The 22371-nt window shown below is 50.8% G+C and overlaps 8 protein-coding genes across 8 annotated transcripts; 7 read left to right on the top strand and 1 right to left on the bottom strand.

The window, feature by feature from the left end:
- Positions 1–1713: 1713 nt before the first annotated feature.
- Positions 1714–3676, top strand: J7T55_000725 (saccharopine dehydrogenase; the record flags this gene model as incomplete). Its single annotated transcript, XM_053131664.1, has 7 exons — positions 1714–1832; positions 1908–1942; positions 2239–2300; positions 2809–2986; positions 3049–3199; positions 3257–3333; positions 3468–3676. The coding sequence occupies 7 exons, from the start codon at positions 1714–1716 to the stop codon at positions 3674–3676; spliced, it is 831 nt and encodes a 276-aa protein (XP_052990455.1).
- A 408-nt stretch (positions 3677–4084) lies between these two features.
- Positions 4085–4720, top strand: J7T55_000724 (uncharacterized protein; the record flags this gene model as incomplete). Its single annotated transcript, XM_053131663.1, has 1 exon — positions 4085–4720. One exon carries the CDS (start codon positions 4085–4087, stop codon positions 4718–4720), a length of 636 nt encoding a protein of 211 aa, XP_052990454.1.
- Positions 4721–4909: 189 nt separating this feature from the next.
- J7T55_000723 (uncharacterized protein) lies at positions 4910–6932 on the top strand (the record flags this gene model as incomplete). Its single annotated transcript, XM_053131662.1, has 3 exons — positions 4910–5285; positions 5727–5965; positions 6564–6932. 3 exons carry the CDS (start codon positions 4910–4912, stop codon positions 6930–6932), a joined length of 984 nt encoding a protein of 327 aa, XP_052990453.1.
- Positions 6933–8015: 1083 nt separating this feature from the next.
- On the top strand, positions 8016–9246 carry J7T55_000722 (uncharacterized protein; the record flags this gene model as incomplete). The annotated part of the gene is made up of 2 exons (XM_053131661.1): positions 8016–8307; positions 8366–9246. The coding sequence occupies 2 exons, from the start codon at positions 8016–8018 to the stop codon at positions 9244–9246; spliced, it is 1173 nt and encodes a 390-aa protein (XP_052990452.1).
- Positions 9247–10186: 940 nt separating this feature from the next.
- On the top strand, positions 10187–11765 carry J7T55_000721 (uncharacterized protein; the record flags this gene model as incomplete). The annotated part of the gene is made up of 3 exons (XM_053131660.1): positions 10187–10733; positions 10833–11336; positions 11416–11765. The coding sequence occupies 3 exons, from the start codon at positions 10187–10189 to the stop codon at positions 11763–11765; spliced, it is 1401 nt and encodes a 466-aa protein (XP_052990451.1).
- A 928-nt stretch (positions 11766–12693) lies between these two features.
- On the top strand, positions 12694–14901 carry J7T55_000720 (uncharacterized protein; the record flags this gene model as incomplete). The annotated part of the gene is made up of 2 exons (XM_053131659.1): positions 12694–12804; positions 12964–14901. The coding sequence occupies 2 exons, from the start codon at positions 12694–12696 to the stop codon at positions 14899–14901; spliced, it is 2049 nt and encodes a 682-aa protein (XP_052990450.1).
- A 491-nt stretch (positions 14902–15392) lies between these two features.
- Positions 15393–19638, top strand: J7T55_000719 (Aconitate hydratase; the record flags this gene model as incomplete). Its single annotated transcript, XM_053131658.1, has 8 exons — positions 15393–15551; positions 15636–15704; positions 15756–16226; positions 16386–16523; positions 16687–17064; positions 17313–17943; positions 18000–19468; positions 19606–19638. The coding sequence occupies 8 exons, from the start codon at positions 15393–15395 to the stop codon at positions 19636–19638; spliced, it is 3348 nt and encodes a 1115-aa protein (XP_052990449.1).
- Positions 19639–20591: 953 nt separating this feature from the next.
- Positions 20592–22058, bottom strand: J7T55_000718 (fad binding domain containing protein; the record flags this gene model as incomplete). The annotated part of the gene is made up of 1 exon (XM_053131657.1): positions 20592–22058. The coding sequence occupies one exon, from the start codon at positions 22056–22058 to the stop codon at positions 20592–20594; it is 1467 nt and encodes a 488-aa protein (XP_052990448.1).
- Positions 22059–22371: the final 313 nt, after the last annotated feature.

Genomic DNA, 22371 nt, shown 5'->3' with positions numbered 1-22371 from the left:
AGCTCTTGAGTACCAGCTCTATCTTCAGAAGCAATTTGTGGCTTCATGCAACCGCCAAAGGTTGCAGCAGCTATCCAAATACATTGAAAGACGGCTACTCCTTACAGTTTGTACCAGGAAGATCCTGTACATTTCAGGGGCTTCGCGATGACCACGTAGCATTATTCGCTACGGCACATACGGAGGATTCCCTGCATCTGGCGAATTCAATCCGGAAGGGCAGCTATAAGTGATCTATCAGTACTGTCTATTTGTAAATATGAAAAGTAGACTGATCGGTCCTCTCTTTCCTGCTCCTGTCCTTCCGGCTTGGCGCCCCACGTTCCCCGCTTACATCACCTGTCCCATTTTCCTTCCTCTTCTTTTTGAAAAGGAAGATTCAAGGCTTTGTTGATGGGAGAATGAAGATACAACCAGAGGCCCGAGGAGAGACTTGGAAACCGCGCCCTCGAGCGTCTTTGAAAATCAAGGTACACCGTGCGGGTCCCTCCGAAGAGAGGGGTTGCCTCGTATCGAAGCAAGATGCTCAATGGGCAAGACGCTGAGCGACATACGTGTTGCTTGTTGGTCATCTTTAGTGTGCCATTGAAGTGTACTTGATGATGGCCCTGGACTTGAATTCTAAACGTGGTTATGGCTTCTCAAAATATCGATCTCGTCTCTCGAATAGTAGTTCCACTGTCCTTCCCATGTCGACTAACTAGTTGATGCACTGAAGGTTTATATACACTAGAGGAGGGAACAGAGGACAAGTTCAATTTGAGTATCTTGTTGAGGCAAGCATCGGTAGACCTTTACTACTGTATCTTCCTTCTGAATGCCCACTTCTCATGGCGGGAAATTGAACATAAATTTGGCAGAATTCAGCACTCTCCGAAACCTGCTATCACATTTCTGTCCGCTAAAACTCTGAAAATCGGAAGATGTCAGCTAACAATCGTGCGATACTTTAGGGGTTGGCGGTGAGATGAATGAGTCAAGAGCTGTGCCCAGGAAAATCACGTCGTGGTTGTGGGAGTCAAGAACAGTGACAATCCACTGTGGGTCTGCTTTCTTCATGAAGCAGGTTTTAATTGAGATACTCCGGCCACGGAAGATTTGCTTCTCCCTCAAAGCGACGAAGGTCGCCAGTTTCGACGCCTTACCTCGCGAGAGGAGTCTCCAACTCGAGCGTGTCTTTGTATCAATAAGACGATATTTGTATGTATGGACAAAGTAAGCTGTTGACGATAACTATAGCTGCATGATTAAGATACATGAGTTCTTAGATACTACGGGAAAAATGCCTCCTTCGGTATTGTCCCTCTAACTCGGTAAATGATGGCTCGGCCTAGCCGAAAGCCTATGGCGGCAGGTTTCTGTAATGATCAGGTTACAAACAGGTTGCGATACGATAGTTTGACTTAGTTGTGAAGCCTTCTTTGGAGCATGATAACACTTCGGTCAATCTGAAAAGAGGCGATTGTCTTTTCTTTGTAACTCGCCTCGTTGACGTCAACCTTGTACCTTAGGCTTCCATCTCTACTATGGTTGTCTACTATGGTATAATGTTGGAGCTGATACATGGCGGAACGTGCTCGTACAGGTATTTACCATAGCCAACGCCTCGCATGCGGCCGCTATGGGCCACCTTGGACCGCCATGGGAGGCCTTGGAAGGCCGAAAGCTCCAGGATCCCACCGTCAGAAGAGGCTTCTGCCTTCTCTCGCTCACATGGGATTCTGTATTTCATCGGCTCACATCTTCACGGACCTCGAGTATCTCTTCATATCAGTGTCGCTAGTCGTGAAGACTCGGAGCAAGCGGAAGAAAAAGTCGCTCGTTGTTTCGTCGTTTGTAGTCAGAGGGGCAATAGTATTATTCCCCGTCCTTCTTTGATTTTCAAGTGGCTGACAAGTAATTCACAGCGTCTGCATTATACAGATTAGGACCACATCGGGCAGTACTGGATATTTCAGCTGTAGGCTTCCTCGCATCGCGTAAATTTCCATTGGGCATCGCCGACCTCAGAAATCACAGGGGACGACATTCCGTGCGCGATGCTCACCATGACGGAGCTCACCCCTTGAATTCTCGCAAAATCGATGGCGGTCTATCCCTCCTTGATGCTCTGGGCCAGTGGAAAGGGCAAGCAGGACTCTGGCGCGATCGGAACCTCAAGGAACAGTCTAGTGGAGAGGTTGACATAGAGAAACAATTTGGGATCAAGTGAAACCAATGGTCCCCTTATGGCTCCAGCGGAGGGGTACGACAGGTCGATGACAGTTACCCACGAGTTCGAACTGCTCACACATCGAAAGGTGCGCGGTAGCTCGAGTCACAATTCTGATCCGCCTGGTCATGACACCCATCATTTGTGTCCACAAGGGCGAAGATAAAAAATGGTTTCCCATAGAGCACTGTAATCGAATTTACTCAGGTTAACAAGTTGTACGCCTGGATCCAGAGATCCGCGCGATATTGAATGCTGCAGTCCAGCAAGAGTGGTAGAGGAGGGGCCCACAGTGTCGTGCCTCATTTAGTGAGGATTCCATGCCAAGCAGCGTATGTTGGCTCAGATATTGATGCATGTCGCCCTTGGCAAATATTATTTCATTCGACGCTACTCAAAAGTATAAGTACCTCGGCCTACAGCTCGACCTTGTTCATGGGGGCTTGAGAGAGCCTTGCAATTCCTTTCGTTCTTGGCTATGCCGCAATTCTTCAATTCCGCTGAGAAACAAAACGGCAACAGGGATTCCTTGCTAAATTGCAATCCGACAAAATTGACTTCGAGCACAAAGTCACGATATGTCGGTCTCAGACTAGTCTCACCGAGAATACGGCCTCGTCGTGCTTGGAGCCTCTGGTCTCACCGGCACGATGGTGTGCACGCACATCGCGGCCAAGTTTCCTACAAACCCCACATGGGCAGTCGCCGGCCTGGGGCGTCTCGAGAAGCTGGCAGCGAAGTTAAGAAAAGAGTACCCCGATCGAGTTCAACCAGGTCAGAATATGCAGTCATCGCGTTTGTAGAAGCTGACGAAAATACTGACTCACGTTAATCAGACCTCAAGGTTGTAGCGCCTGATGATACACAGTCGCTCGGAGAGGTCATTGGGGGGGGGGCCAAGGTGTGCATCAGCAGCGTTGTCTACGCAGTTGATGGAGAAGCCATCGTACGAGCGTGTATTGAGCAGCTAACTGACTACGTCGACTGGTCTGTTCTGTCTTCCTTCTTCACGTTTCATTAGATATGTCTAACAGTGATTCGCAGCGCCGAAGTTCCTACCCTGATCCGAGATTTGGTGGCCAATTACCACGAACAAGCTGTGGCGAAAGGTGTTGCGGGAGGTGGCACCACCAAATTGTGAACTTAGAAAGCGGCGATTGACAAGTTTCGTCAATGGTTGATTGAATCTTGCGGAGCAATGACGGGAGAAATGGACCTCGTCGCCATTCATGCCTGCCAGACAATTAAGCGAAAGTGGTCGGCACAGATGGGGAAGACGATGACCCAGAGCAGGTCCATCTATTCATCTACCAAACCCTCCTGTCCCTCTACCTCACGCCTCCACCACTGAACAAGCATGACCTCCCACTCGCCCTCGAACTACTGTCCAAACACGACTGTTGCCTCCCCGCCATTTCGATATTCTCCCTCAACCCGGACCCTATCCCCATCGACAGACTGTAGGCATGTTACGGCGGCAGCATAAGTTGTCCCCCCCCCCCACCCCGGGGCGCGGACCTATTTAGTATATCTCTATGATCTTGATTACCTTTCGTGCTGCTAGAGCTAATATGATTTGGACTTAATAAGATGGCACATGTGGTTCCAGACATCTCTCAACAGGCTGGATCGTATTAGGGGATGGTAGAGTTATCAAAGATGCAAGAGATCGCCAAGGGATGCAGACCCCGCATTCGCCAGAGGGCCAGCGTGTTTGTGTCACCACCTGTGAATAAATTTGATGACTGCAGTGTTTAAGAAGTACGATCATTCATGTTGTGAGATACGGATGTGATTGGGAGTAAAAAGTCGTATAAAGCTCCCTGGGATCTCTGGATAGTATTTCTTGTTCTCAATTCTCATTCAACCACTATGATCGTCAATCGTCTGGAGATTATGGCTACTAGTCCCAGCTCTGTACATTCACCTATCGCAGAACGCACTATTCGCCTACTTCAGCTCGAAGCAGGCTCAGCCGATGATCCCATCCGGATCTCACTTGAGTCGATATCACTGCACTCGAACCCCACCTGTGAAGCAATCTCATATTGCTGGGGTGATGCCAAAGCCCACCGAGACATCACCTGCCAGGGTTTTGCAATGTCCATCAACACCAGCCTTTGGGGCGCCCCGCGAGAATTTCGACACAGGTTTGAAAATCACTCACTTTCGGCCGATTCTGTATGTATCAACCAGCAAGATAAAAAGGAGAAAATGCGTCAAGTACGTATCATGCCGGAAGCCTATGCAAAAGCCAAATTAGTGCTGGTATGGCTCGATCCCATGGATGAGGCTGGTCTGCTTTCCAATGTCTACACATCTATCAAAGAGCTGCATGAGTTCTTTCCAAGCTTTGATGACAAGGTGATAGTTTCACCAGAGGCACGGCAGAATCTGGTAGCGGAGATGGCGCTTCGAGACCGCAGAGAGAGCTGGCCAAACACGGATGAATATGATTTGGAACCACTGGTCGAGTTTATCGGACGTCCATGGCTCACCCGCAAATGAGTAGTGCAGGAGGTTGCGGTGGCGTAAGAGGTGAGGTTGCATTTTGGCAATGGTGTCCAATTGCCTTGGGTGGCTTTGTCAAGCCTCGCCCTCGAAATCCTCTAACTGGGCGGGCTCCCTCACATTGTCAGGAAGATCGATCCAAAAGACCGCAGGGCTTTCGAATTGGGATTGTTTAATCTTGGCGTCATGGATCGAGTTCAAGATTTTCTCAAGGCCGGACACGGTACATTCGTTGACGCGGTAATGGGGACGAGAGGCATCTCATGCTCGAATCACCATGATCACATCTACGCAGTACTGAGCTGTGCCAGCGAAGGGCCCAGCTTAGATCCTGACTACACGCTGAGTGTTCAAGACACATTCAAGAAATTCACCCTGGTCATGCTGATACAGGAGCATAATCTGAAGGTGCTAAGCCTGGAACCTCAAGAAGGTGATCGAGCCCACCCCAGCGTTCCCAGGAACCGAGAACTGCCCTCTTGGGTACCAGACCTCCGCCGGCCCTCTGATCCCATGACGGTCACTTCGGTTGAGACGCAAACTTTTCACGCTGGAGGTTTACGTAAGCCGATGCTGAGCCTTTCCGACGATGAACGTGTTCTACGTTGTCGGGGGATCATTGTGGACGAAATAAAAGACTTCGTGCCCTCGTTACACGAGATGCTTAGGGAGAACATGCCAGACCTATTTAAGACATACTCCCCACTACCTGGCGCTGTCGATCCTTGCCTGCAAAGTAGTGTTCGACGCTCTCGTCGATGGATGCGGGCCTGCTATGATCTAGCTAACAGCCACGCATCTGTTGGTGCTGAAAAAGGCCGGAGAGACGCCTTCTCACGCACCCTACTCTGTACCGAGGGCGGTAGTACCAGCAGCAAAGAAATGGCTAAGAAGTTGAGTACCACCTTCGAATATGTGCAGTGGGTTCTATTCCAAGACTACACATCATGATCAAAACAGATGCATGTGTTGGATGAACTGTCACAAGCGAGGCCAAGGCTAGCGACGCTATGGGGCGGCATTGAAAGTGCAATGGCCGAGAAATGCGTCATGCGTAATTTCTCTGTCACGAAGGGTGGTCGGCTAGGGCAAATGCCTATAGGCACGGAAAAGGGCGATTTCGTGTGTGTTCTGTTAGGCGGGGACGTGCCCTTTGTGATCCGGCTAACGGATCACGACTCCCCCTATCATAGCCTGATCGGGGATTGCTTTCTGGATGGTATCATGAACGGTGAAACGCTAGTAGGGAGTAAATATGCCGCGAGAGACATTGCAATTGTATAAAATGGCAGGTAGACTCAAAGCGGTTTGATCATCATATGAAAGCAAGAACATCAACATGCTGAGGTCTGTAACGCGGTGGTCATTCGGCTCAAGTGTATTCAGATTGGCAAGATCGAAGACGAGATCGATTGATACATCAAGGTAATGGCCAAGACAAAAAGAAAGCTGTTGGACGTGAGGGTGTGGCGGATGGGGACAGCAATGGGACAGATAGACTACATATGTAGTCCAAATGCCCGCCTCCGGCCGATCCCCGTCTTTCGACGGTGAAGTTATTAATATCTTAATTAACTTAAAAATGCGAACTGTGCTCGCTCATATATTGAATATATCAGAATAAGGCTGTGAATATAGATGGACTCAAGCACATTCAATCCGACGGGATCGCACGCTGCCATTAGACTGCGAGCTGAGTATCGATAGCCGGCGCATCAACCAATCCAGGCCAGCCCAGTAAATGATGCTATCGTAGAAGGCGAACAAAATGATCCACTACCAAGCGCTCACGTACTACGGCCAGGTCTCCGAGGACGGCAACTTCTTCTTGTGAAATAAGGACTTCAAGGTCCGCACTCACAAAACGAACTTGTACAACTTGCCGTTCTACAAGGCAGCCAGCTACAACTGGGCTATTGGACGTTTGATGGACATTGACGGACGCTCACCTGTCGTGGGTAAACAAGTGGCTGGCCTGAACGACTCTCCAGATCATCGTAGCCCTCGCGCCGACAGAGCCAAGAGACAAGGGCGACCGGTATCACTGTGCAGCCAAGGCGCGATGGGACAGCTTGGAAAGCTTCATTCGAACAAGCTTTCCAGGGAGCTCGACCTGACAGCCTGGGCGGCGGGGCCGCCCACGCCCAGCCGGGCTGCGGGTGGCGAAACCGAGGCAACTACCGAGCCCCCCTGTTGTGTCGACCGATAGGCACGAACGGAAAGCCCAATATGGCAGGTCGCTGTCACCTGAGCACCACCGAGGTAGCATTTCTGCAACCGAACAAGGGCCTAGATTATAGCTTGCAGTTAAAGCTCGAAAGCTTGTTTTCATTCTGCATGAGTGCTCCACTGTTCCAGTAAGCCTTACTGGAACGACATCCAGATTGCATCAGATGGCTCGTTTCAACACCATCTTCAAAGACGTATGTGCACCAAAGATTGTAGAAAGTTTTACGAGAGACTTACGGACCATTCCTAAGCGGCTCAAGAATCGACCTGCTCTGCCCACTTTGACAATTGAGGAGCCATTCTTTGTCAGTATATGATGACTTTAATGGTAACGTCGGGGATCGTGCCAACTGATCTGCTGTGTGACTACAGGATGCTGTTTAAAGGAGAGTCGTAGACGTGGTGTTCCTGTCGATATCTTCTAACGAATATGTAAAAAATGGATTTATCTATCAAAGTACAGTTAATCACGAAGTGGTCGTGTCAGTTGCGGGGTGCCCTAGGATAAGGGTACATAATCGAATAGACACTGCGTTCTTCTGACAAGCGAGCGTTTCCTAATCTCTTTTTGGGTCCAATTCCATTAAGTAACTCTCTTTACAGAACATGGTTACTTGATGACGAATTCATTCACAGACTTGGGCCCTCCTTTCGGAGAGGAGCTTTGGAATTAGAAGGTGACATGATTTAAGCGCGAGCGTTGTCATACCCCCAGAAACACTAACGGGCACTAGTGCTCTCCACTGCAACTACATCCCAGTAGCTACCCGTATTCATGAAGCAATCTGAGATAAGCAAAATCCACTGTATAACTATGGAGAAAAGACTGAAGCTGTTGATTGATGTACACCTTCCTTTTCTGACAAGCGCTGACATGGGCCATCGATATCATGCCGAGGTGGGTGACTACGTATGCTTCAGGTACGGCCTGTGAGGTGCAAGACTACTCAGGTAGTATAAATACCTGCCTCGCATTTCGTTCGAGGATTGACTGTGCTCATTAAGTGATATCGCCAACTCACTTCTTTCACTTTTCCTCTGGGTTTTGTCGCATCCATTCACCATGTTGTTCGCCGGAATCCTATCTATTGCTGCCGTCGCGGTGTCCGCGGCGCCGCTTGAGAACAGGGCTGAGACGATCGTTTTGCCGTTGAAGAAACACTCCAACGTCACGTCGATCAACAACATTGTCCAGAAGGGTCATGCTCGCATCAGCGCGATCAACGGCGAGCAGTCCGCCCCTGCGACCCGTGCCGCTGATGCCAGCTCTGGCACGGTCACCAACGAGGACGTCAGCTATGTCGCCCCTGTCTCGATCGGTGGCACGTCTTATGATCTCATTGTCGACACTGGATGTGAGTTTCCTGCAAATGACCGCCAAGGCGCTTTCCACTGACGCAAAACGTTGTCCAGCTTCAAACACCTGGTGCGGTGCTCAAAGCTCCTGCGAGAAAAGTTCGACCGGCAAGTCTACGGGCGGTACAGTCTCTGTCAGCTACGGCAGTGGCTCGTTCTCTGGCACCGAGTACACAGACACGGTCAGCTTCGGCGGCCTCACTGTTTCATCCCAGTCGATCGGCGCCGCTTCCACCTCCTCGGGCTTCTCCGGTGTAGACGGCATCATCGGTTTTGGCCCGGTCGGTCTGACCGAGGGTACCGTGTCGAACGCCAACACCGTCCCGACTTTCTTGGATAACCTTAAGAGTCAGGGGTCCATTTCGACGGAAGCCCTCGGTGTTTACTTCAAGCCGGAGTCCGGAAGCGACACCGACGATGCAAACGGCGAGCTCACCCTCGGCGGCACCGACACTTCGAAATACACTGGCACGCTCACCTACTTTTCGAAGCTTACGAGCGGAACTGCTTCGGCATACTGGGGCATCTCCATTGCCAAATTCACGTACGGCTCGACGACACTTGCGTCGAGTGCCTCAGGCATTGTCGACACTGGCACCACACTGATCTATATCCCAAGCGCGGCCTACTCCAAGTTTCTCTCCGCCACCGGTGGCTCGACCGACAGCTCATCTGGGCTTGCTGTCTTCAGCACAAAGCCGACTTCGAACTTTGGCATCACATTTGGCTCCACGACTTACACTCTTACGCCAGCGCAATATCTGGTTCCAACCGCCCAGTATAGCGTCTTTGGTCTGACTTCCGGCAAGTACTACGCCTGGATCAACGATGGTGGCAGTTCAGGTGTCAACACCATCATTGGCCAAAAGTTCCTGGAAAACTACTACTCCGTCTACGATACTACAAACTCGCGCATCGGCTTCGCCACTGCTGCCTAGAGATAAGAACTCGTCCGGATTGGTCCTTGTGGATCTCACGCAGTACATATCAAACTTCTAGCAAGATTCGGTCCACGAGATCATTACTGCAGACCATGTGTAGGGGCTCTTTAACTTTGCCCTCGACCTTTCTTTCATGTAGTATTTTCTATAGTCCTAGCCTAAAAGAGTACTAGTGAAGAATGAACAAAGCCATAACTCTCTGCTGCATTTCACAATTCAGGGACATTACAGCCGAGCTTCTTGCTTGATACAATAAGGGTCCCAGCCCCAACATATTCTGATGTCAATACTTGCTCGTCCGCTCTACTGACAATTGGCCTGTATCTATGTATATTTGCATGTCCGTGTCGGAAACAACGGAATATATGTTCACACTGACAACGCACGGCAAAGATCAACTAAGCACCCTTCTACATATCATCGCGGACAACATAGTATCGAAGCACTCTCAAGCCACAAATTTGCCTCATCGCCTCGCCTTGCAATTCTAACTCTGCAAGTATACCAACGCTTCAGTATACTCTATTCTAAACAATTTTACAACACAGCATCGCTAGAAACCGGGTTGCCTATCAAAAGATGGAGGCTTTTGCAACTTTGATTTCCAAAACGTGAATCTTGATCTAGGGAGACTTAAAACACGAGCCAGGGGTCTGTGTTCAAAAGTGATTAGGACTTCACGTAGCAAAAGGTATCAATCGTACGCTGATGGAAGAGATGTCTAGCGAGGTTGGGAGCTACTGTTAAGTGAAGTGTGAGTAAAAACCACTGATCGATTTTAGATGCCTCTCGCTTTTTGCCCCACTATAGTGGATAAGACCCTATGCAATAAATGCCCCGCGACCCTACAAAATCCTCACATGCCCACCCTTGTGCCTAACTGCCCAACATCACGTCGCGACCACAACTATAATTGACGCGAAATAGCGCACTCACAATGGTCTCTCCGTACCAAGACCCGGTCTTGAAATCGACCAGTTTGAAGTGGACAATTTATGACGACCAGTCAGGTCGCATTCACCCACACGAACCACTCGAGCGTTACACTCCAGGCGGTTTTCACCCAGTTGCCCTAGGAGACACGTTCAAAGACGGTTGCTATGTTGTAAGACACAAGCTTGGTTACGGTGGTTTCTCAACAGTTTGGCTTGCCTCAAATGAGCAAAACCCCGAGTCCACCCACCGTTATGTGGCCATCAAGATCAAGAGCAGCTCCTCTTCGAATATGGGTATCGACGCAGATCCAGAGGTTGTCAGGTTGATAAAGCTGGAGGAGCATTACTTGCAAGGCCGGCAGGACAAGCCTAGACCATTTGTGCAGCTTCTAGACCGCTTCATTCATGAAGGCCCTAATGGGCGCCACAACTGTCTGGTCACAGAGCTGCTTGGCCCATCCCTTGCTAGCGTGTGCTCCCTCTATGCGGAAATTGAGCAATTCTTGCGCCCCGAAACCATCATGCGGGCTTCGAAGCAACTCCTTTATGGTGTGGACTTTATACACCAGGCTGGCTTGGTGCATGGGGGTAGTAATATTCCTCTCCATTTTCAGCCTGTAACTGAGCTGACCGACGTGACGTATTAAGACATCTCAGCGGCCAATATCGCCTTCACGTGCAAGTCGTTGCTGGAAGATGAGGATGATGACCTGTTGGATCTGTTGAGTGAGGTTTACGTGGCGAAACCCTGGCCCGACAAGACCCTGCCGTCGCCCCATCTTCCTAACCAGTTGGTACAGACTGCAAAGTGGAGGCTGTGGGAAGACGAAACAGAGGAGGACATTCGTCTCGTCGACTGGGGCTCTGCATTTGCATTTAGCGAGACTGTGTCTCTAGAGGCTATGGCGCAGCCAGTTGATCTGCGAGCACCCGAGACATTTTTCATCGGCAAATTCGACTACCGCCACGACATATGGAGAACCGGTTGTGTAATGTACATGTTGTTCTATCAACAAAATCCCTTTTGGGTCTACTCGGCCGACAACCACTTCTATCTAAGCCGGATGATGAGAAAACTCGGTCCTCTACCTGAATCCTGGCTGCCCAGACTTACTGAGCTGCGGAAGGAAAGTGGATATGCCGAAGGAGATGGTGAGTGAGAACGAAATCGCAATGTCTCTGTGCCCAGCCATCACCTCAAGAGATATGCTAAAATAATCCTCGACTACAGACAAACAATATGACATAGTAAGGGGTGACTCACAGCTGATCTGTGATACCTTCGAGCCACGACGTCAAGCAATCATCTTGGAGTTCAGTAGAGATGATCCAAAATATGAGCCGGATGAGCACACAGGATACGACTTTGAGGCCTTGAAGTCTCTCCGTCGACCAATGCTAGCTTTACTTCCATTTGAGCCCAAACACCGCGCCACGGTGAGAGATTCGTTGGAAATGATCGAGTGGATTGACCATCGCCGAGAAGACGTTGGTGGCGACGTTCATAAGGAAGGCGAGGATGATGATAGAGAAGAGGACAAGGGAGAAAGTGGCCGGAGTCGAAAAGATCGACGAAAATGAAAGAGGTGATAAATTGATATATGCTACCCATTCTACCTATTCTGCCTTTACGAGGGTGCTATCTTGGTCGCCTACGAAGAGGTCAACAGGTTGCATTCAAAGATGAAGCTTGAATCAAATCTTCATTGGCTCGCATCAAGCATTTCGAGCCGAAAATGGAAATTTCTCTGGCGAAAAGCTGTTGCAGTGTCAGACGAGTCCGTCAGGTACGACACGTACCTTGTGTGGGATGAGAACAACCGGCACTAATGTAGTCGTAAGCTTGAATTCCTGCAATGTATCTCAATCCCCCATCAATGATGAGCTCTACCGCGAAGGTTTGTTAGCATAAGCAAGGCCAATATGTGCATGAAAGCCCTAGGTAATGTAGTGTCTTTGGCATCGGTCATTGTAGTGGCCACAGGTGGATCAATCACAGTCGGCGAGCTTGTCGAGTCAGTACCCTGCCGTTGAGGATGCCACATTGAAATGCCATTGGGATAGCCACCAAGCAGGTTTTTGAGCTTGACAAGGACACCAACAATTCAAGTACATTCAGGACACAGTATCCATACTTTGATATGCTTCTTGTCTCACAGGTGGCAGCTCACATGACACATTGCGAATGACTGGAGGGACGAGATCAGAAGAGACATGGTAGCGCAGATGTGTACACTCGCACTGTAGACTAATTTTGAACATGACGCTCGAGTATTGACCTCGGCTAGCCAGCTACCCCCTTGCAGCGACCCAGCCAATCAGCGCCGTACCTAATCCGCTGACAAAGAGAGTTTGTGGTAGCCCGTAGCAAGTAAACATCGGATCCATCCGCCCTGCCTTTCCTTGGCGACTAGCTTGGTCTTTCATCTTCAAACGCAATGCTCACAGATCCGGTCCATCCTTACTCTGAGGTTACTAGGTTACATTTGTAAGGTCATGCAGGCTTACCATGTCGACAAGCCCTTCCTCATCCGCGGTGGTCCCCACCAAGCGAAAACATCGGCCGGGACTGCAACGGATCCAAATCGCATGCGAAAGATGCCGTCTCAGGAAGAACAAGGTGTGTGTCATCGACTGTTTTTCTATCGTGTTGTACATTCCATATAGAGAAGCTTAAAAATCAATGCCTTACACGCAACAGTGCGATGGCAAGCTGCCTGAATGTTCGACTTGCCAAAAAGCTAAAGTGCCATGTATTGTCGTGGATCGAATTACGCAGCGCCAACAACCACGTGGTCACATCGAGGAGTTAGAAGCAGAGATCACAAATCTCAAAGAACGTGTCCGCCAACTGGAATTAGATATCTCGGTTCGAGACTCTGAATTGGCATCACTGAAGCAGAATACTGGCACGCCTCCTGCTTCTACTGCCGGAATCCCAGCCGCCAATTCTGCCACCCCATGTCTTCTTTCGGACTCGGATCATGACCGAGTGCGACGAGAGGGACCAGTCACTCAAAACAGGTCGAGCTGCACATCTCCACTCTTGGCGCAGGTTTTGCTCTCACAAGCTGCAGCTTCGCAGGAGATTCCCACCACCCCAGGAGGTCCGGGTGCGGGGGGAAGTTATAGTGGAACAGCTGGAGCCACGGAGACGACTGTCAAACTCAGTGTTTCCTCATCACTGCCCCCACAAGACACGGCCAAACAGCTCCAAGAAGCCTACTTTACTCTTAGATGGCCAGCATTACCAGTACTTCATCAGCCCACCTTCGTGAAGCAGCATTACACCAACGTAACTCAACTTGGTAATTCTGCGAGCCATGTATCTATTTTCCTGACGTTCATGGTCTTCGCACTGGGTTCCATTGACACCAAAGCGCAAGAGCTCACCTTTCCAGACGCCCATCTTGACTTTTTCGATGTGGCCATGCAACATATGTCCGGCTTGATTCATGCAAATAGCCTAGAGACGGTCCAAGGGTTGTTACTAATGACCGTGTTCGCTGTGAATGAACGGCGGAGAATCAATTCTTGGCACGGCATTGGGCTTGCCGTGCGGACGGCAATCGACCTGGGATTACATAGGGCTTCTACGTCGTCCTCATCAGATGTTATGATGATGGAGATGCAGAGACGGGTCTTCTGGTCAGTATATGCGCTGGATCGCAATGTCTCCATATCGCTGGGCAGACCTTGCTCCATAAGCGATGCAGATTTCGACGTGCCCCTTCCTAGATGTCATTCTGATGAGGACCTGGAGACCATATGCTTCAGCGCGACACCACTTGAAGACCAGCCTAGGAATCCCCGAGACCTGTCTACATTTCTGCACACAGTCGAACTCCGGCAGATCCAGTCCAAGATACAAAGAACACTTTACCCTGTGAAGATGGCCAATGCCATAGACACCGTCCTCCTGGAGCAGGAGCGATATTCTCTACGACTTGCACTCGATGACTGGATCGCAAGAGCCCCGCGCTACTCCAAACCAACACAAGCAACGTTTCAGTCGCCCGACTGGTTCCAGATTGCTTATTCGCATGGCCTACTCCTGCTGTATAGGCCATCACCAGCCTGCCCAATAATCAGCTTGGAGTCTTTACAGATCTGTGCAGATTCTGCCATAAGCCTGATCAGTTCATACTCCTCACTTTACGCCAAAAACAAAATCACATATACCTGGATTGCCCTGCAGTCCCTGTTCATGGCAAGTGTGACCATGCTATATACCCTGTGGGTCAGCCCTGAAATCCGCAAAAGTACGAGAAAGGTGGTGGTTCAATCAAATGTCAGGTCCTGTCTAGCTTTATTCGATGCCATGGAGGACCACTGGCCATTAGCACAAAAGTTTTACAGTATCATCGACCGCCTGGGACAAGCCGCCGTGGGCCTATTCGACCCCAACAATGACGCTCCCTCTCCCCTTTCTTCTAATCTAAACAACGCGGCTCACTTTCACCAGATCGACGCGGAATACATGGAGTGGTTCGGTACTCGTCACGCTTCACAGCTGCAGGTGCCGTCGCTGGAAGCGTGCCCCGCCGGCGTCGACGGAATGAACGCAGCAATAGAGACTGTCCTCTCAGATCCGGATCTGGCGGCAACCTCATTCAACCAGACAGATCTCTTGCCCGACTGGGGCGACTGGTTTCGCGTCGGATTTGACATGACGATTCCGTTGATGACGAATGCATTTAGTGGCCGGCCGGTTTGAGACCGTAAGTATGGCAAAGAGGCAACAGTACCATATCTAAAGCTTTAGCATATGAGAATTAAGTCAAATGACACAAGAGCCTTACCCCTCGGCGTTCCTTACCAAGAAGCCTGATAAGGAACTTATTCTACTGTTTCCAAGCTACATTTACATAATGCCAGTGAAAAATCAAAAAGGTCATAGGTTGAATTGGGAATAATGGTATTCCTTCAAGTTATGCGTGAGAAGGTCGCTTGGCTTGAGTTAAGAACGCTCCACCGCATGCTTAATCGGTCACGGCCTTGGCCGGTCCACAGTTGAGTCAACTTCCCCGCGAGTGCTTCACTAGAAGTTACTTGTCGGATGCATCCGAATATTCAAGTCCAGCAGTATTACGAGAAGAGCCGTTACCATTTTAGCTCTTCGCCCTCCCAATACGTTTGTTCTGATCATTTCACCTCCTGGTCGAGAACATAGCTTCGCAGCTAAGTCACCGATTACATGTGAACATCATGTCGAGCACAATTGTAACTCCGGGTCAATTGATCAGCAATAGTGGTGTTAGGCTTGAAAAGAAGACTATTACCTGGAGTAGTCTCGCAGTAGGCGCTGCGATGAACATCTTCCAGGTATCTACGCTTGGTCAGCCTCTAGAAAATGTCAAGACTTATGTCAGTCTCCCAATGCCCCAAATGATCAATTTTACTTGCACTGATTAGATCAGGTGTCAGCAAACCGTAACGCAACTTTGAAAGAAGCAGCAACCGCTATTTGGGCTCGTGGTCCGATCAGAGGCTCCTATCAGGGACTTCTCCCATGGGTATGTAAGCTGTCCAAATTCAATACTGTTTTTATAGATGTATTGATCAAGATAGGCCGTCATTGAAGCCACTACCAAGGGAGCAATATTGATTCTCACGTCTTCCGAGGTGTCTTATCTCGCGTCGAACAATCTTGGGCTCGCTCCCGCAATAGCCGCCACGATGGGAGGCGTGGCAGGGGGTGCCGCTCAGTCGTATTTGACCATGGGCATGACCACGTGCATGAAGACCGTAGAGGTCACGAGGAACAAGGAGATAGCTAAGGGGACACGGGTACCCGGTACTATGGAGACGTTCTTTAACATTCTACGCACCCAGGGCATTCGAGGGGTCAACAAAGGTGCCAATGCAGTGGCTCTCCGCCAGATTACGGGTTGGAGTAGCCGTATGGGCATATCCAAAGCGGCGGAAGGGCCAATTCGGACACTTAAAGGAAAAAGCAAGACGGACAAGCTGACTGTGTGGGAGAAGATCGCAGCCTCCACGGTTGGTGGCGCTTTGAGCTGTTGGAACCAACCTTTCGAGGTGAGCAACTTTGAAGAACGCTATCATGACGAGGAAACTAATATTGAAACCAATAGGTTATCAGAGTCGACATGCAAGCTGTGAAGAAAAGTTCGCATGTAGCAACGCCCTCTATGGTATCCACGGCAAAACAAATATGGCAAACTAATGGTATCCGAGGATTCTTCCGAGGCGTTGTACCAAGAATCGGAGTCGCTTCGTGGGCAACGATATGCATGGTTGGACTCGGTGACCAAGTACGCCAGAGACTTGCGAGTTGAGGTCGAACTGGTTGAGTTTGGAAGAGAAAAACTCAAAGTCAGGTGGAAGCCGGCCTGAACCGTATTGCTGATCTTGCTCCCGAGGACGCAGAAAGCCGCCGCAAAAGAGTTCTAATTATTGCAGCGCAGCATGAGTCGAATTTTGACATACTTGAACACCTTGATGATCCGCATGCTGCTGGGTTATTTTGGATGCGCAGACCAAGCGCATTTCCGACCAGTGCCGTGTAGGATCGGTTTTCATGAATGTCCATGTCTTTGCATTATACAGATCCTTGGAAGATGCCGTTGTCGCCAAAAGAAATATCTTCAAACAGTGCATTAGTAGGAGGGCTCAAGTCTCGTCCACTGATGCATGGATGGTTGCGAGCGGAGGAGTTGGCAAAAAATCGGAAATGGACCAGACCCCTGCTGACAAGGAGCTTTTGAAGAACTACTTCGGATGCATCCGCAAACTCTCCCTGCAACAATACCCAGGGCCCCGGCACTCCCGAGCTCCGATCGGAACAAACAAGCAGACAATGTTGATACAGGAAATTACCTGTCGCCTTTTTATCAATAACGCGGCCCAATTGCTCGTCCGTGTCTTTTGCGGACGCGCGCCTCTTGCTTCCCCCATCCCCGTCTTTATCTGCCCTTTGAGTTGAATTGGCCAGCATGCATCCTCCAAGAGTACTACGGCTTACGCAGAAAAGATGGTTAGCCTTAGCGTCGAGATCGAAGTTCGCAACCGCGAGCCCGCGGCTACTGTCTCGTGTGCCAATGAGCCGCTTTGATCAAGACCGAATCTTTGACTATGCAGCTCTTGGTGACAAGATACAGCTAGTCCGGCAACGGTGCGTCCATAATGAACCTATTCAGCATCGCCAATGACTGGACTGACGTGATGGTAAGGCTCAACCGTCCATTGACGTACTCTGAGAAGGTGCTCTACAGCCACCTTGATAATGTGCACGAGGCGGACATCCGCCGGGGCGAATCGTATCTGAAGCTGCGCCCCATCCGGATAGCATGTCAGGATGCTACGGCGCAGATGGCTCTCATCCAGTTCATGTCCTCAAACCTTGACAAAGTCGCAGTGCCAACGACTGTTCACTGTGACCATCTTGTAGTTGCCAGGGATGGAAGCAACACCGATCTTGCCACCGCCAATGACGCCAACCAGGAGGTCTACGACTTCTTGAAAAGTGTCTGCAAGCGTTACGGGGCTGGATTTTGGAAATCCGGAGCCGGAATTATCCACCAAATTGTACTCGAAAATTACGCCCTGCCAGGTGGTCTTATGATTGGCACAGATTCACACACACCCAATGCAGGCGGACTGGGTATGGCTGCCATCGGCGTCGGCGGTGCCGATGCTGTAGATGTCATGGCCGGCCTCGCGTGGGAGCTGAAAGCTCCGAAGGTCATTGGTGTCAATCTCACAGGGAGGTTATCAGACTGGGCATCGCCCAAAGGTAAGTGAACAAGCATCGTCACCCAAGCAAGGCTTTCTGCTGACTTATGTGCGCAGATGTTATTCTCAACCTTACAGGTCAACTTACCGTCAAGGGAGCCACGGGTTCCATCATTGAATACTTCGGCGACGGCGTGAACTCTCTATCATGCACTGGCATGTCGACCATTGCGAACATGGGAGCAGAGACGGGCGCGACCACCTCAATATTCCCCTATACTGAACAAATGGGCGAATACCTCGATTCTACATCCCGGTCGAACATAAGAGCTTCTGCTGAAGCATTCGCGCCTAATTTGAAAGCAGACCCCAACGCCGAGTACGACCACTTAATCAATATCAACCTCTCCGAGATCGAGCCGTTCATCAATGGACCTTCCACACCTGACTTGGCGACGCCATCGTCCAAATTCAAGAGCGAGGTCGAGAAGCACGGCTGGCCAAAACAAGTCAGTGCTGGGCTGATTGGTTCTTGCACAAACTCGTCGTTCGAGGACATGACCAGGGCAGCCAACCTTGCGAAACAAGCTCTCGCGGCGGGGTTGAACCTGCAGGCTCCCCTTTTCATTTCACCAGGTAGCGAGTCCACGCGGGCGACTCTGGAGGAAGCGGGTGTTCTTGATGTTTTCGAAGATGCGGACGCGACAATGTTGGCAAACGCCTGCGGCCCTTGCTGTGGGTCCTGGGACAGGACTGACATGGAAAAGGTCGGTACAAATGCCCCGTCTGCTGTGGCTTACTCGCTGACAAGTAGCAAGGGAACACCAAACTCGATTGTCACTTCTTTTAACCGAAACTTCACCGGCAGGTTGGATAGCAATCCCGCCACAAGCATTTTCTTGGCGTCTCCGGAGACCGTCATCGTCAAGGCTTTCTCTGGCAAGCTCGACTTTGACCCTAGGACTGACTCGATTGGGGACTTCAAGTTCGAAGCGCCTACTGCGCTTCCACTTCCTAAAGGCGGTTACGCTGAGGCAGACCATGTTTTCACCGCACCGCCGGCGAATCGTGGCGATGTAGAGGTACTCATCGCGACAGACTCACAACGAATCCAGAGGCTCGCGCCTTTTCATGCCTGGGATGGCGCAGACTTTTTCGATCTTCCAATCTTGATTAAGGTCGAGGGTAAATGCACGACGGATCATATAACACCAGCTGGACCATGGTTCCGCTACCGCGGACACCTGGAGAACATCTCAAACAACACCCTGATTGGTGCGGTGAATTCGGAAAACAAAAAGGTCAACAGCATCCGTAATGTCTTCACCGGCGAGTATGGCACTGTTCCGGAGACAGCTAAGGACTACAAGCGACGGGGACAGCGATGGGTCATTGTCGCAGACCACAACTATGGTGAAGGCTCCTCTCGCGAGCACGCCGCTCTCCAACCTCGGTTCTTGAACGGAGTGGCCGTCATCGCGAAGTCCTTCGCGCGAATACACGAGAGCAACCTGAAGAAGCAAGGTATGCTGCCCTTAACCTTTAGCAATAGCTCAGACTACAATCGTCTCGAGCCGGATGATCGGGTGAGTCTTGTCGGGCTAGGTCAACTTGCCCCTAACCGGCCCGTAACGATGGTAGTGAATGGCAAAGACGGAAAATGGGAGACAGCCCTCGAGCATACATTCAATGAGGAACAAATTGACTATTTTCGAGCCGGAAGCGCATTGAACTTAATGGCGCTGAAGGCGAGTGACTGTAAGGAACGTGCAGCATCTACCTAGGTAGCATATATAGACGTTTCTCCATGGCATCGATTGATTGATACGTTAGTCGAAGTCCTTGGGACGAAATCTTTAATCAAATAGTACCGAGTACCATTGCTTCAATCAGAAGCCGGCCCGCTCATTACTTTGTTTCATTGTCTTTAAGCTTGGCTGTCAACTGTATTGTGACGGGCCTGCACGCGCTTCAGGCCAAAGTACGGGCTTAGATTGACATTGAGCCCATGGCATAAGGTTCCGCTGTGGATTGCTGGGGTAAAGTTCACAGACCCAGCTCTATCTAGGTACCAAGGCACATCCTGCTGCAGCAGAAGATACTAGTACATCTTTCTTGCTTGTTTCATTCTGGGCCCTCTGTGATGCGTCCTGAAGCTATTCCCACGAAATCTCCCTTTCTTAGATTGTCAAAAGGCTATTACGCACGTCTTCCTGGCGCCAATAGAATGCATCTGGTCAGATTCTAGAGACAGAGTCATCACTGTAAGCATCATGGACCAAACCGCACGTCTTTTTCCTACGAGCATCTGAGAGACATGATTCGCCGTGTAGAATCAGTCTAAGAGAAAGTCGCCAGAAGTCTCTTTTTAAAAAGACTGAGGACATCAAAATATCAGAAAGCGATTGGTTACCTGTTAACTATTAGCACCTTTTACCGCATCGCACGTGCAACATCTCCCGTTGATATTCAAATACTTCTCATTAATATTATTAATTATAAGAGAGAAAACATGAGTGGACACAATTGAAGACGAAAGAAAAAAAAGAAGAAAAAAACAGAGAAAACATGAGTGGACACAATTGAAGACGAAAAAAAAAAAGAACAAAAAAACCTTAACATAATCATTTTATTACAAAAAGATCGGGAAAACCAGAACCTCTAGCATCATGGTCCTACCTCCCTCTCCAACAACAAGGCAATCTCCACCTACTCCTTCTCATTCTCCTTCTCCCCCGCGGCAACAGCCACAGTAGGGATCGAAAAGGCCCATCCCATCTCCCCAACAAACAATTTCTCATCTGTACGCGCTGATGAATCCTCATCCTCCTTCAAAAACTCCAGCACGCGACCCCTCCGCATAACGCTGCCTAGCAACCTTTTCGTTAATTTCGCCTCAAAGTCCCGAACCAGCAACGGGACAACATGCGTGAGCAGCCAGGCAAATACGGCGGCAATGACACCCCGGTCACGCGGATGCGCACACTGCCGGGTCACCGTCCCGCTGATGTTGACCACGTCGGCCACATCGTCGTCCACGCAACGTGCTTCTGCGTAGCTTGCAAAGACGCCGTCGAGTTGAGCGGTCGAGGGTGATGGCGATGACGAGCCCATCACCTCGGCGCGAAGCAGCGACACGAGCGCGCACACGTCGTTGACCCCGGAATTGAATCCCCAGCCAAAGTTGGGTGTCATTCGGTGGACAGCGTCGCCCGCGAGCACAACACGGCCACCCTGCGCAGCAGAGAGACGCCAATGTCTCTGCGGCAGCACACCCTCCAGCTGGTCTGCCATGCCACAAGCTGTGCGCGTCGGCCATATATCGCCGAAGGGCAGGCCCGGCAGTAGGTGTATTTGAGAAAACCGCGCCGCCATCTCCTCCTGATCTTCCTTCGTGTACTTCTGGCTCTCATCGCGCGTCCCGTCAAGCTGCTCGTACAAGAAGAACCAGCTGCGGCCATCACGCGCCGTCATAAACATAATGCTGCGCTCCGACCCGTGGCTCTCCGCATTTGAGTTCGGCGCGCAAGCCTCCGGCGCTGGGCATGTTCCCCACAGGCAGCGGTACTCGGCTTTGTACGGCCGTTCCGGCAGAAGGCACGCCTCATCCTCGCCGCCTTCTTTCGCTTTTGACGCCGAGATCATCAACTCACGCATCAGCCCCCTTGTCTTACTATGCACCCCATCCACCCCCAGCACCATACTGCCCCGCTCCACCCTCCCATCCTCACACCGCACCGTCACGCCCTCCTTATCAACCTCAATCCCACACACCTTATGTCCCGCACACAGCCTCTCCTCCCTAATCTCCGCCGGTATCCCCTCATACAATACCTCCACCAGCTCCTTTCGGTGGAAATTCCACGGCGCCGCGCCAAACAGCCTCCGCTGCGTCGCGCTGGGGAAGCCTCGACGGTAGACGTTCCCAGCATAATCCGCCGAGCTGCGCGTCTCGACGGGGCAGGACTTGGCCGCCATGGCGCCGTACAGGCCCAGCTGGTGCCATACGCGCTGGGTAGACGCGTAGGCGACGAGGCTAGCGCCTTCTTCGGGGGTGAAGGTGGGCCGGGCTTCGAGGACGACGAAGTCAATGCCGGCGGACAGGAGGGCGTGGGCGGCGGTGAGGCCGACGGGGCCGCCGCCGACGACGATGACGCGGAAGGGCTGATCTTCCATTGTGAAAATTCTTGGGAGGTTGGAAGAGGGAGGATGGAGGTTTGGGAAGCCACAACGAACAAGGAGTTCTTTTGCACCTATATCTACATTTGTATGGGCGGTGGAGTGCTTACGAAGAGCATTCCCTCGCGTGGGCCGCTTAGACGCGACTCCGCCGTGGATCTGCACCTTAATAGATGAGGCTCTTTTCTAGGGGCGGGCTAACGGTGGAGTCTTATAAAACCCCTTTTTCGGTTCTTTTATCCAACCCCAGGAGTCAACGATGGACGAAAAGCAGACGATGACTTGGCGGGTCCTCAAGAGGTGTCACGGG

Source organism: Diaporthe amygdali (genome assembly GCF_026229845.1).
Source record: "Diaporthe amygdali strain CAA958 chromosome Unknown NODE_27_length_698932_cov_65_101997, whole genome shotgun sequence".
Lineage (NCBI taxonomy): Eukaryota > Fungi > Ascomycota > Sordariomycetes > Diaporthales > Diaporthaceae > Diaporthe > Diaporthe amygdali.
The sequence above is the reverse complement of the archived record's forward strand: the minus strand, read 5'-3'. Positions and strand labels throughout refer to the sequence as shown.